Source organism: Calonectris borealis, chromosome 5 (assembly GCF_964195595.1).
Source record: "Calonectris borealis chromosome 5, bCalBor7.hap1.2, whole genome shotgun sequence".
NCBI lineage: Eukaryota > Metazoa > Chordata > Aves > Procellariiformes > Procellariidae > Calonectris > Calonectris borealis.
Window position 1 is genome coordinate 44,394,153 of NC_134316.1, and position 14,549 is coordinate 44,408,701.

General features: G+C 45.5%; 1 protein-coding gene across 11 annotated transcripts in view; it reads right to left on the reverse strand.

Annotated features, from left to right (window-relative positions):
• Positions 1-8,606: 8,606 nt before the first annotated feature.
• The window catches only part of PHF21A (PHD finger protein 21A), a 132,244-nt gene continuing 126,301 nt past the window's right edge, over positions 8,607-14,549 (reverse strand). For all 11 annotated transcript variants that reach the window (XM_075152185.1, XM_075152194.1, XM_075152196.1 and 8 more), the window contains 4 exons: positions 13,595-13,750; positions 11,882-11,957; positions 11,448-11,551; positions 8,607-10,204 (listed from right to left, as the gene is read on the reverse strand). In XM_075152185.1, the coding sequence (XP_075008286.1) occupies positions 9,950-10,204; positions 11,448-11,551; positions 11,882-11,957; positions 13,595-13,750 (591 nt within the window). In that variant the 3' untranslated portion in view covers positions 8,607-9,949. The remainder of the gene's footprint in view (positions 10,205-11,447; positions 11,552-11,881; positions 11,958-13,594; positions 13,751-14,549) is intronic.

Consider the following 14,549-nt stretch of genomic DNA (forward strand, 5'->3'; position numbering starts at 1 on the left):
CCGAGACCGGCGTGTCGAGCTGGCTGCCGCGCCAAGACCCGCAGGACCTTGCCCCCGCCCGCCGAGGACGGGCGCCCAGCTCTGGCAGCGGGACCGAGCGGGGCTCCCCCCACGGAGCGGCCTTGGCTTTACAAGACTGCTGGGAATAAAAACTGGCTCTGAGGCCATACCAGCCGCCCGCCTTGCAGCTGCGAGGGAGGGGGGAGGACGGGATGGTACGCCAGGAGCAAGTCGTTGAGGCTTTATTTGGGAAAGGGCTGGAAAGACATTGCTAATGACCGGGCAGCCAGGCGCAGCTCCACCCGCCCAGTCCCTAGCAGACAGCTTTTGTTTAACACAGCCGAAGCTCGCCGCTATCGCTCTGCTTCTGCACTAAGCGACAACAGAGGTGTCGATCAGATCTAGACGGTAGTTTAGCCTGCTCTCTGCTAGAGATGTGACGGTGGAGCAGCGCCGGGATGGAGCAGGCCTCTTCTGGGCATTTCTTTGAGGGTTAGATGGCTACAGAAATGCTGGCTCTGCAGTTTTTTGGAAGGTGTAATGCTATGCCTATAGCAGGAGGACCACGTGCCATCATTTTCAAATAATCCTTCCCAGCCTAGCCAGTCCTTAGCCCAAAACGTGCCTGCAAGGGTTTAGGTACCTGGAGTAAACCCAGCTCGGTTTTGGTCTCCATGTGCCCTCTGCCGGGCGGCATCAGCTGGAGGCAACCACGGAGTCGAAGCCTGCGGAGATTTTCTTAACCGAGCGCAGCCCCTTTTAGAGCTAAAATTCGTTTCTACTAACGCAGCACCCTTCTCCCTGCCAAGAAAGCAAGCATCGAGCCGGAGCGCGCCGCAGCCATCGCACAGAGCCACGCTCAGAAACCCCTCCCGGGGCTGGGGACTTTCTGCGGGCACCATCCCCTGTGCCTGTGGGACCCACTGTCCCCGCCTGGTACATACAGCTAAGGAGACAAGAGATTTTATTGTGTTTTATTTAGTAAAATGTTAAAATAAATAAATACAAATTGATCAGATGCTCTGTACCCCCTCCCCCCCCCCCCCCAACTTTAATTTGCTAAAATCTAAACACATTTGTACCAAAACTGAAACCACAAGGGACTTGAAGGCAGCAAAGAGACTGCAGATCACTATGAGCATCAGGCTAAAAAAAATAGAGATATTTAAAAAACCCAAACCAGCTCATGAGTCGGTGTTCTCATGATGTGATTCTGTGACAACAGAGCGGTACCGGTCAGAAAGGGCATTTTACACCAGGGCCTGCAAGGATGAGAGATTGGTGGGGAGAGGGGCAGCACAGGCGGCACCGGCTCACGGAGGGCAGAGCCGTGGCTTCGCCGTGCGGAAACCCAGCCGGGAGAGAAGCTGCCACCGTCCCCTGGCAGCGCCGGACCTGCGGCCGCGGGGGGCTGCGCCGCCAGAACTGGGGGCTGTTCACCAAAAGCACCTGGAGAAAGTCGGGCAGGCTGGGGGGGGGGGACCGGGGCTCGGACACGGTGCCCTTCAGCGTCAGCTCCTGGTCCGACCCCAAGCCAGGACTCCCGCTCTACAGCTTGGTCTCGGGTAAGACGCTGGGGGTGTGGGGGGACGGGACGAAGCAGGACACATAGGCGGGGTGGTGGCATCAAGAAGTCTACCGAGATGGTGCCGGCATGATCACAGGAATGTGAAGCTGTGATCGAGGCCTGAGTATTTTCTCTACACAAGCTGCCTTCACAACCCGCCTGCCCTCAGCTGCGGCCGACATGGTGGGTGTTTGCAGATTAGAGCCAGTCAGCCCCCAAAAGATGAAGTACCGCGTGGGAAGCCACCCCACCACTGCACCAGGCCCTCCCAGGTGAGCTGCAGCTCACCACCGCTCCTCTGCACCGCGGGCTCCACTGCTGTTAACACTGCAAAGTTGTTTCCCTTCCTCGGCAGGAGCCTGACCAGGCTGGCACCGTCTGTCTTCCTCCCGGTTACCTTGCTTCATCTTTGCTTAATGTAGTTTGCAACAGCACCCTCGTGCTTTGCTTCCGCGGGACTACGAGAGGCGGCCAGGGCGCCTCTGCCAGCGTAAGAGGGTGCCTGGGGGGGCCCTGCAGCTGTAACTGGGGTGGAGCAGCCCGTGGGGCTTGGCTCTGGTTGCGTGGGGCTGCGGGGAAGCTGTCCGAGCCTCAGGGGTTTATGCGGTAGCAAAAACCCTCCTTAAGGAGGGCCTTGGCTGCCCGTCACGTATGGCATCAGGAACGACTCAGAGACAACGTACCTTCGGGAAGGGAGAGCCGACGGGTAAGATGCTACTCCTGGCTCTAGAGTCAATCACTGTTTTGATGCCAGTGATAATTAAAGTAAAGAAACATATGAGACTATGATTAGAAATTACACATTAGCCCAGAACAAGCAGAAACACGCAGCCTCCTGCCGCACCCAGCACGGAGCGTGACTGTACCTCTTCTTTCAACAGTGCCTGCTCCCAGTGCCTGCAGCCCATGAAAAACAGCTCTTGCAGTGTCAGAACCGCCGCGTTACGGAGGGGAACGCGAGGCACAGAGGGATTCTTCCTTTCTCTTTTAAATAAGTGCCCTCCCCCACTCAATTTTGGCATGCCCTGCCCGATGGATCTGGATAACGAGCAAGGGGAGGCCCCTGCCCTTGCTTGCACAAGCACAGCGTCTTCCCAGCGCAGCTGCAGTATCAACCCTCAGCGCTGGGGATCCAAAATCACGGGTGGCCACTGAAGACAGCCCCGGGGAGCTGGCCTCTGCCAGTGCAGGACCTGCATAAGCCACTGCCTCCCTTCCCCGCCTGAGCTACACCCCCAAAGCCTTTCTGGTTGCTCATTAAGAAAAGTGCTTTCTCGAAGCTGAGAGGCAACACCACTTCATTTCTTTTCCAACAACACAGAAAAAAGAAGGCAGGCAACAGAAAGGCAAGAATTGGTTGAGATCTACATTTTCCAGTGCAAGTTTAGGAAAAAGAAAAAAGATGCAAATTCCCCAGGTGGTGAGAAGTCTGCTGAATGCCAGCAGACCGATATTGCTCACTGCTCGCTGCTTTCTGCTGCTGTCTTTCCATGCCACCTCTCCACCCAGGACAGACAGAGCCAAGCTTAGAAGGCTTTTGAGTTTCCCAGGCGCTCCCGATAGTAAACATACTCTTAAGTACTTCTTCCTTCCTAGATGGGGACTGGGCTGAGTTTCTCTGTCTGAAGCTTTTGACACCTGCTTGGATACTACAGAGTGAAGAAGAACAGACACAGAGGGCTTACTACCCTGCTAACACAGTATAGCCGGGACAGCCATTCTCCCAGGAAGGTGTCCCATGGGCTGCTGCTTAATGGAGCCTTGATGCAGGCCCTCAACACGGCTCTCCAAGCTCAGCTCCCCAAGGGTTACGTTAAACTTACCACATGCCCCTGTCTAGCTGCGCCGGTGAACTGCCTTTTTACACATGTCCCTAAATAAACCAGACCCTAAGAAAACGGGGAGACATTGCTGCACAGAGGGGTTTTGGCACAGAACTGCCAGACGTGATGGCCCAGAGAACAGGAACCTTGCACAGATACTCCAAGAGGCAACCGAGAAGTACCTGACTCACAGGTCCTGCCCGGCATCATCTCCTCTGCTCAGTCCGGACCCAGGACCCCTGGAAGCTGGTTTCAACTAGGCTGATCGTGACACTCGAACTAGGAAGGTGCAACTACACTGGCAAGCTGAAACTTTGGCTAGTCCCGGGAATATTTCTAGCCAGGGAAATGTTTAATTAATTCAGTCCAGATTAGAGCAGGCTCTGGCTGCCCCAAGGTCTGCTTGATCTGCCTTGTCCCACGTTGTAGCACAGAAGTCAAACAAGGCTCTGGTCGGGACGGGATGACTCGGCAGCAGAAGCAGAGCTAGGGATGTCTTAGTGCCCACTTCCTTCCCCATCTGCAGCTAAGAAGCTCTCTTCTCCCACCACACATGGTCCTTTTGGAACACAAATCAATCCAAGTCAGAAATTGAGGTAGGATAAAGAGCCTTTTTGTTCCAGTCTTTCCATTGTCATTTCAAACCCTGTAACTGCAGGGATACCTGTCTCCTCATAATGGAGCCCTGGATTTTTTTCACTCCTGGATTTTTCCTATCCTCACTTTCCCTCCTTCTCATCTCTTTCCATTTCTTCTCTCTGCTCTGCTTTGCCCCACATAATCTTCCTTTCTTTTGCTTCTCCCGCTTCCCTTCTTCCCTTCCCCTGTCTCCAGCCCTGTACCCTTCTCACTGCCCCTCCTTCTCAAAAGAGGCTTCTGTCCTTTCCTTTGTCCCTGCAGCACCCACCTCTGGACAGGGGAGATGAGAAGCCCTGGCCCGACTGTCCTCATGCGACAGACGCCAGCACAGCACAGCGATTTTCACTGCACCAACGCTCCTGGCGAGCCTGTTTTCCATTCACTACTCAGGTAGTTTAGTAACACTGGCGGGATACAGACAGACCCTCACACGGGTAAGGTCTTGGTTTTCTGAAACAAGCCCACATCTTAAATTAACCTCTAGGAGAGGTGTTTGTCTTTTCCTGGGTCTATAATTACCAAGCTTACCAGTGCATGGTATAAATAATTTTCTTTATTGGCAAGTTTCAACTATGTGCTCAGCCTATACAAGACACAATGATGCTGAAAGTTCTTGTCCCAGATAAAAGATAAACATGGGGGAAATGGGAGCTAAAGGTAAAGGATAAAGTGAGTCATATTTTTCAAGTATTACATTCCGTTCTGTAGGCGTTACAAACAGGACTGAGGCTTAAAGAAGGATCTGAGTAAGACGGCAATAACCTGGAGACAAGATGTCTGCAGCTCTTGTGTTTTCCTAATCCCACCTGATTTTTAGGGCATTCCCTGGTCCAGGTCTGACCACTGAAAACAAGGATCCAACAGCGCGTTGCTGCGAGGCTCGCGCGCGTGCCCTCAGAACAAGTACCTAGCTGGCTGTTGGAAGGGTTCTTCAGAGACCTTTTGCCTTCTGAATGCCAGAAACTAGGAATCCACATAGTGCTTGGGAATGGCCTTTGCTGAGGTAGTTTGTTGGCCAGGCAAGCCTAAGCGCCAAATGAATTAGCTGCACAACAAAACATCTTCCTCTTTCTCCAGGTTCCTGACTCTTCTGAAGAGTTTCTACGTACTTGTCAGAAAACTCTCTGCAGTAACCCAGCAAGGCTGAACTTGCCCTGGATCTTCAGAATCCCAAGGGAGGACAAATGGAGGTGAAAAAGGGTCAAAACAGTTTGGAAAAGACACAAAAAATTCTGCCCACAGGAGGCACGGTGCACAAGGAAGTGTAATATTGGTATTTCAGTGGTTATCTGAGCAGCTCACTGAGAGGGGCCCTCAGTAAAAGAGTGAATTTTGGTTTGACATCTGAATATGATATTTTAAAAACATGTTTCATTAAAAAACACGTATTCATCATTAGTGCTTCAGAAGCAAAGAGGGCAGGGTGCAACCCAGCTGGGGAAAATAAGAGAGAGAAACATGTGCACTGCAAATTACAAATATTTTCCACTGTATCCCCACGGGAAGGAAATTTCAGAGTTTACTCCCTGTATTGTGGGCTGCCACAGCTTGGTGGGGCTAAGAGGGAGATTTCACTCCGGGTCCTCCCGAATGCTGATCATGTTGCTTTTCAGGGCTGACTCTGCAACAGTACAGGGAAGAAGATGATTTGAAGCCAAGGAGGTCAGAATTAGGGTTCACATTTCTAGACAGCTGGGCTACAGATTTGCTTTCTTAAGTCTGGTCAGCTAGGAAGGATAAAATACAATATTGTTTTTTCTACCAACAACAAAACCTACAGATCTGCCCGTAAAATTATCACCTCTTTAATTTCTAGGTTGGCGGCTTTTAATTCGTAACCCCACCGACAGAAACTTGCTTGCAACAATGTCCTTGTTTTGCTCATGCAAACCATTAGTTCATCCTACCAACATGGTAACTCCTGGCTAATGATGTCCTCGAAGAATCATCCATGCTACTCACCCTACCTGCCAGTCATCCCTAAAAGTATTGCCTTTACTGCGTTCCGTACCACACTAAAACCACTGCTGGCTCTAAACGAGGATAATGAGAATACTAATGATAATACTAATTCTTCCAGCCAGGTCACACGCTCGCTTTCCCACTCTGACCACAACACACCTTTCCGGCTGTTTAAAGCACAGATTGCAAAGAGAAGGGAAAAAACCTACTTCTGCAATGCTTACTCTATTTCTGAGCAAAGAAGCAGGGTGACTTCTTAAAGCCCTCAGCACTGGGCTGAGAGCCAGGGCCGTCTCTGATATGAGCTTCCTCTGTGGTCTCATCTCCTCCTTTGTAACAGAGATTTAAAAGCCACTTATTTCCCACCAATGACAAGCAATGACATAAGAATTAGTTAATATCTTGATGGTGGTTTGGAAGCACAAAACGCCAGTCATTATGACAGCTTCCCAAAAAGCAGAAGTTTTAGTACAAACTCACTCTATCTCAAATATTACATGAGAAAAAAAACCCAACCCAATCCAAACCCAGAAGACAAGCTTGAGCTTTAAGCTGTCAAAGAGTTTAAATTTCTCCCTTGATTGGAACCTATGAGAGCAGCTAGGAAAAAACCATTTTCCTCTGTATTTAGCAAATGCCAATTCCCCTTCCACCCTATTGTTGCTAATTGGGCAGCGATAACCCCAATTTACTTGTGTCTATATTGCAGCATCATTGCCAGTGTCAGTGCAGCCCTGGGAATGCTCCTTGCCTATTGACTGATACTGCTGCAGAGCCAGGAGGGAAAGCATCCAAACAGGATCAGCGAAAGAGAGAGAAAACTACCTAGCAGCATCGAAAAGTCTAAGTTAAGATCATTTCTCTCCCAGGTAATGATTAACTAAAGGCATCCTTTTACCGTCTGGAACACAAATGCTGTTACAAAAGGGACATAAAAGTCTATACTTATCTACTCGGATTCTGGAGACAAGCAGATGCCTGAGAAAAGCAGTAATAGCTGTTTTAACATCTCCTGGCTGGTTAACTGCGCTCAAATTTAAATACGGCTACCAGTGAATTTCACTTCCATCCCCTCTTGAATTGGCAAAGAAAACAGAGGACTACCAAGTCTTCAGGCATAGCTTGCGACCCTCAAATAGTGCAGTGCTTCCGAGAGAGCTCAGAAGATAACACCAGAAATAAGAACATGAGAACCATGAAGACTCAGCGCACCTATCCCTAGAGACTGTCTCTTACCAGGAACGGACTTGATGCTTCAGAAGATGTTAAGAATTACCCAAGTTGGCCCACTAGAGAACAACCTGGCCAGAAAGGCAGTTTCTCCCGACTATCTGGCTGTTAGCTGCTGGCTCATATTCCAAAGAAAGAAGGCTCGTGTTCAGTTTGGTTTTTTTCTTCATCCCTTGAAAGACATAGTCCTGTGTTTAAATGCTATGGGTTGCTGGCCCAGTGCTGCCCTATGGTAATGACCCCCACTGGTAACTGGGTTGATGCAAGGACATTTTTAGTTTGATCAGTTTTGACGTCGTCTGCCCAGCTGTCTCCCTGCCACTTGTGCTAACTTATCCTTCCAGCTCTGCTAGTTCCAGAACAGGACTCGAACATCAAAAGACAGAGTTGAGGTTATCACAGGTTCAGCTGAGAAGTACACGTAAGAGTCACTTTCCCAACTACAGACAAATGTGAGAACTCGGGATATCAGTTCTGAGCTCAGAGCTGAAAATAGTGCACACTCCTACAGAAGGAATAAAAGTCCTTAAAGGGCAGAAGGGCAGCCTAAAGGAGAGGGAAGAAAACAGCTCCAAGAATCCCGCAGAAGCATACTTTGCTGTGGCAGCAAAGAGACTCTCTCAGGCTATGTAGTGTCTGGAGTATTCACTTCTTGCTCAGAAATGCATCCTTGAAATCCAAAGCTTTTCTCTCTTCCACTAGGAACAGCTGAGCAGGTCTGCCTCGCCACCCAACGCATGCTCTCAAGGGCACCGCACCAGGGACTCTGCCTCACATGGTGTGTGTAGCGGCTCAACTCTGCTCCCACTGGAAGTAAAGGGAGTTTTCCCAGTACTTCCAGTGGAAACGGGGTTTCCCCAAATGTTTATATGCAGTAGTGAAACTAGGCAGCTCTGGGACACAACCCCAAGTGACCAGAATCAGCACTCTGAACTGAGACAGACCCCACAATTATAGGAAGCACAAGGCAAGCTTTGCCATCTAGAGTGAAAAGATTATACATAAGAGATGAACTTCTTAAACAACAGGATATAACCGAAGGCGATTTCAGTCCAACCAACTCACTGTCTTTCATTCTCAAGCTCTAATCGGTCCATATCACAAAACTATAAAAGCCTTAAACAAGCACGCTGCCAATTGCTTTTCTCTGGGTTACAAACACATGAAAGAATGGGGGAGATACGGTAACAGCAGAGACAAGCCTGGCAGATCCTCCAGGTGGGGTGAGATCCAGCACTGTAGGATTTGATTCTCTTTAGAGTTTAGCCAGTAGCATGTATGGTATAATCTACGGAAACTGTCCCATTGGATTTTAAAACACAAACACAGCAGAATGTCATCATAAATAAGCAAAGTCTGTGTTAAAAAATTCTAAGTACACAGCATTTTCTCCAGTTCTGACACCTTTTTAATAGAAATCACTTGTTTAGGAAACAAATAGCACTTTTGTAATTTTTTTTTTACAATGTTTCTTACCTTGATCTTATTTTAAGTAACACTAGGAAGACCTCAATATCTTTTATTTTCCTTTTTAATTTAAAAAAGTTGGTTTTTTTCCCCCAGATACAAAGATTTTGCCCTTGCATAAAAAAACAGTGCCCAAAACGATGACACAAGGACTCACAAAGACTCACTGTATCTCACTGACACTATTACTTCTAATCTATACCATGCAAGGTCCCATCTACCTCTTTAATTAGACTGTCAGCCTGAAAAACAGCTTTTCTATTCCTTATTTAGTTCTTGTTACCAAAAGAAGAGAAAGGAAGTGAAAGAAAAGGACATTTCTCTGTTCAGTTCACACATCTGGGTCATGTGCTACTTTGTTCAGGATACCTTTGTTGTTTATAAATATAGAAAAGGGTTGGAATCTCGTTTTCAAGTAATCGATGCACATTTTTCTCTTGGGACACCTCCGTCCAATGCTCCAAGCTGACCCTGGATTCTGGCCCTCTATTTTCCCATTCCCAACATAGGCTTTCTGGATGAGTGTGAGGACCCAAACCAATTCTGCAAAGCATGTCTGTTGTTTAATGTGAAGAAACAGGATTAACCCAAAGCTGTTGGGACAGTAGATCCTCAGCCTGTACATGTGCTGGTTACTCAGTGAAAAGTCCATCTCCTTTCCTTTTGTACATCTCCTGTCTAAACAATAGTAAATACTGCTTATTTGATAGACTTGTCCCTTCTGGGCACTGGGATTTGATAATTTATATTTCTGTTTTTTTTTGGTTTAATAGTACTGAGAGTTTAGAAACAGGAAAAGCCCACAGGCTCTTTGGACTTGTTTTTGTTTTCCCCTAGCTAAACAAACTGTTCTGCAAATAAGGATTTGAAACCTGCTCTCCTCCCCCATCCCTGCTCCTCACCCCAAACAAAAATAAAACAAACCTATAGTGGCTGTGGAGGCTGCTGCAGGCACACACTGGTGTAAAATATAGAGAGAGTAAATATATTATTTCACTTGGCATGGTGCTGGCAAAGAACCCCCAGCTGGCACTATTCATGTAACATGATCCAAACTTTGCATGTACACACAGAATAAGAAGGATCAATTGGCAAACTCCGGTGCCGCCTGGCACAAGCATCTTCACGCTCTCTCTGGAACCAAAGAACTAAAGAATTCTGCACTTTCCAGAAGAAATCCGGTTTTGCTTTTCTAGAGTTTCGTTATTTTGCTCTTCCTCCCCGCCGCCACCTCCCTTGGCTCCTTCTTAACTTCATTGTGTTATTTAGTCTCATCGCCCTTGTTACAGTTCACCATGCAGCTCTGGGAAGGGGAGGGGGCTAAGGTGGAGGTGGCAGCATTAGTATTGTTAGTGGAGTCCATGCCATTGGAGATGGCTACTGAATTGACCTCAGAGTTTATGGGTTTTGAAAGGTCGATGCCTTGGATGAGGCGGATCAGCTGTTTTACCTTCTCCAAGGAGCTGTGCATCTCCTTCTGTTTTGCAAGGATGGTATTCTTCATTTCCATGCATTTCTGCAGCAAAACAGGAAAGCAGTAGTAAGTTCAAGCTTATGAATGAAAGAAGGTGAGAGAAAGAGTATGATGTTCACAGATCTAAATGTAAGTATGCAGAAAAGACTGCAGCTACGATTTCACCTTCCCAGCCGAGAAGAAAAAGAGTCTCAGGGCTGTGCTCACAGGAGAATTCGTATTTGCAGGCTGAGGAATTAAATTGCCAGTACGTAGCTGGCACCTGGTATGGCCCCCTTTCATCCCAAGGTGTTTTGCAAATCCACACAGACAGCTCCATCCTTTTGTCTTCCTTTTGAAGGGAAACCTCCAAGTATATGTTCTTATTATTTTTCTATTAATATTGCATTGCTGAAATTTCTTAAGCTCAGATCTGCAAACTCAGGCATCCTACTGCAGCTGACTGCTGACAGCGTGTCTGCATGCTGCTAATGGGATACAGCCTTTGCTTTCACATACATTTTAGCAGAAACATCACTTCCTCCTCTCAATAAATAAAGGGGCACTTGAAAAGAAAACCAAGCCCTTCTTCACTTGAAAATCTTATTTTGTGGCCACTTCTTTCTTTTAGAAGCGGTAGTAACCTAGCTAGCTCATCAGTTAGAAGTCAGGGTAAAATAACTTTAAAAAAAAAAGCCCACAAATGATGTTTCAAGGGTGAAAAACTGCTTACATCTATATTTGAGACTCTCAAAAAGGAGGAGATGGTAGCTATGTCTGTAACATGCAGGTTCTTACATGAAGATGGCAACCTTCCTACATTTTTTAAACCTGTTATCCATGCTGATCTCCAGACACTGTTCGTTTCCACTTTAGCATTTTCAGATGCAGCTCATGGCATCATAAAAACACCACAAAATTTATACCTAATGTGTCTTTTTTGGACACAGTTCCAATGAAAGTATAAACAATGACTTGATCATAGTTCCACTGGAGAATTTGACTTAATCTACTGCCCACAGACAATAATGCTCTGGGTCGTGTTTGTCACCTGCTGATATTATAGCTCACCACACATCTACAATATACGGTCAGCATGGATCATGTATAAGTGACTCAATTTAAGTATGTTGCCTGTATTTCTTTCCTGCTCCCCAAAGTCCTAAAAAGCAAAGGAAAGCGCCCACTCAGTTCTCAGTAAATCCAGTGGAAGACAGGTCTAGTACATGGAGTCACTCTACAGTTTTCTCTCTGCATTCTGGCACCAGAACACAGGTGCAGAGCTATTTGGGAGGGCAATACTCACTGTTATAGAATTGCTGAGCTGTTTGACCTTCTGCTCTAGTTGTTCTCTTTCCTGTTTTAAATCTGAACTCCATTTAAGTAGTTTCTGTTTTTCCTCTTCTTTTGCTACAAAACAGAGTATTAAGCAGAATATTTAAAATACTCCTGTCACAACAGTGGACAGAGGCTCTAAACTGGTACATGTAAAGAGGGTAATTGTGTTTAAAGTCAATTCAACAACTTGTGCACTAAATCACACCTAAAATTTCACCTACATACACGAGAGCATCACAGAAGGCTTAACAAATATTTAGACTGCTATTTTCACTTCATTAGTGATTAAGGTTCTTCCCATTTAATTTCCTTTTGTAAATGAAGTACCATTCTATCCCATTCCCAAAATAACATCTTCCAGTATTAAAAGTGAAAGGAAAGTGTTGTTCCCCATTTTCTTACCTGCTTTATATGCAATATATGAATGAACAATTGCTAAAGTTCCTGGCCATGGGATTGCTTCTTCCTTCTTTAGCATCTGAAAGAAAAGCATTTAGAGGTTTAGCTGGTACACAACCTACCTCTAGGAAAGCAAAAAGGAGAGAGAGAAAGAGGGAAAGACTGAGGATTTTCTTTTATAGCTATCATCAGTCTCAGCCCTGTTAACATAAAGCTTCGCAGATCTGTTCTGAAATTTAACAGAGGGAATTATTCACAACTGTATTGTGGCTCCCACAAAGCAGGCCTTTTTCTTACAAATGTCAGCATATTCTCAAATTCCCTCCATAGCCACAAATAAACTTTACTAATGAAACTGAACAACTTAAAAGAGGAATTAAAGGATAATATGTCTGAACTCAAACTTGCCAGGAGACATAAACATTATTTCATGGTTCAGACAAATTGCTGATCTTAGTTGTTTTGGGAGAAAACTTTTCATGGCACAGAGCAGTCTCCACACCATATAGTCAAACATCACGCTTCCTGGCTAATAAAACATGAAACGGTCCTATCTCCCCTTCTTATCAGAATCATCTTAATAGAGTTGTCAAACCCTCTTTATAAGGGTAAGCACCATTTATGTCTTTCAGATCCTTCCTGCATATTCCTTCCTAACAAACTCTATTTTGAGAGGAAAGACACGTATTGTGTCTTTTTAATAAGTGAATCAGAGGGGTGTCTCAGAAGATAGAGGACTCGGTCACTTTACAATGAAATAACTCACATTTTTTTCCCCGTAATTTTGTGGGAAACTATCACACAAGTACGAAGAGGAGGGATAAGTGAGAATAGGCAAGAGCGGGAGTAGGGAAGTGGTAACACCCCCTCCTCACTTGCAACTACTGACCAAGTCATTTCAGTTTTGCATTTTCATTCTTCTGAACAGCATATTCTGAACAGGCTGTCTTCTTATGTTACCATCTGGCTAACTGAAGGTCACGTGGGCGACAAAGCAATATGCTCAATCAGACAGAATGCTAACAGCTTCAGGCTGCTGATTATCAGCAGTCCTTTGCAATTTCTGGAGTTCCATGTAAGGGTTAGGAATACAATAGTTTACTTCTTTGTCTTGTAATCTCAATGCAATTATAAACAAAATATTAACATATCATCTGTTCACTTCAATTGTGTACTTTCAGAAAGGGATCTGGAAGGAAGAAGAACCAAATCGTTCACCTATCCTCATTATACTGATGCTGGATGATATTATTAAAAAGATGACTGAAAACAACCTCTCTGATATTTGATTTACCTGAGTAAAGAGGGGCTTATATTTGCTCTATCTATTGAGGTAGGCTTGTGCAAATATTTTATTTATTTGTCCAGAAGAATATACTAATAACTTTTGAAGAAACAATGAGCAGGAAAATTTCTATGGGTCATAGAGAACCTTTCCCAAAAGTTTGTGTGCTTTGGCCCAGAAAAAGAGTAAAAACAAGGGTAACAAATCAGGACCCCAAATCTGGGAGCAAGACTTAACAGTTTTGTATTTGCATGCATCCCAACAGAGGTAATTCGATCAAATTCACACAAGCCTTATTACAGATTAAACAGATTTGTTCAGTGTCAGACGGCCTTGATCTAAGTAAGCCAAGTGATCTGGTCATTTTCTTTAACGCGGAAAAAGTCTGTGTAGTGCATTGTGTATTACTCTCCCTGTCTGTCAAACAATACCTGGTCTTGACATTTGGGACAGATCCACATGCCCTTGGGAATGGTTTTCAGAGGCGGGTCCAGACAGTCCAGGTGATAAACACGTGAACATGTGTCACACATCAGCAACTGCCCGCTTTTTCTGCAAACACTGCAAAAATCCTCATGGATATCGCCCTATAAAATTGAGGGGAAGGGGTGTGGGTGAAAGAAAAAGAGAGAGAGAGAAGGCAAAAAGTGAACTTTGACCTTTGACATCTACATCCTAGTTGAATGCAACGTTTACAGCACAAACTATGTCTAAGGGGATTCTAAATGGTCAAACCCTTTTTAGGACGCGAAACAGGAAAACCAGGCAGGACATCAGAAACACCGACATCCGTCCTCCCAAACACTCCCTCTGTCCTCCCAAGGCAAGATGTTACAGAAAACACTTATTACCATAGCTTCTCTTAACAACTGCTACCCCATAGCCTGTCTTCTTTAAGATTCCCCCTTTACCCTGCTTTTTTTTTGCCTGAAGTGATGAGCTACCCACTTTCTTAACCCTTCTCATTTCTGGATGTAAGCACAACTCCACTTCGGGAATGCTGATGAGGCTGTCTCTTGCCAGTAATAGTATGTAAGAAACCCCAACTGAGTAACTTAAAAAAAAATATTGTCAAATATTTAGGTCACGTTTAAAAATGAAACTGGAAGGAAAAGGTGTTGTGCTTGTAAATGAAAAACAACAGAATGAATTATGTTCTGAGACAATTCTTTTTACTTCACTTAGGTTACCTCAAATTGCACCAAAAAAGCTGTGACTCAAAATTTTCTCATTCTCTATAGAGAGTGTTTTATGTTTCATCACTAACATAGGCTGAGAGCCAGGATAAGGGAATACCAAGAGAGATTTTCTGAGATTTTCTAACTAAGGGGTTTTTTTTAAAGAAGAAATTGAAAACATTACTGCAGTGTCTCTTAAAAAACCCTA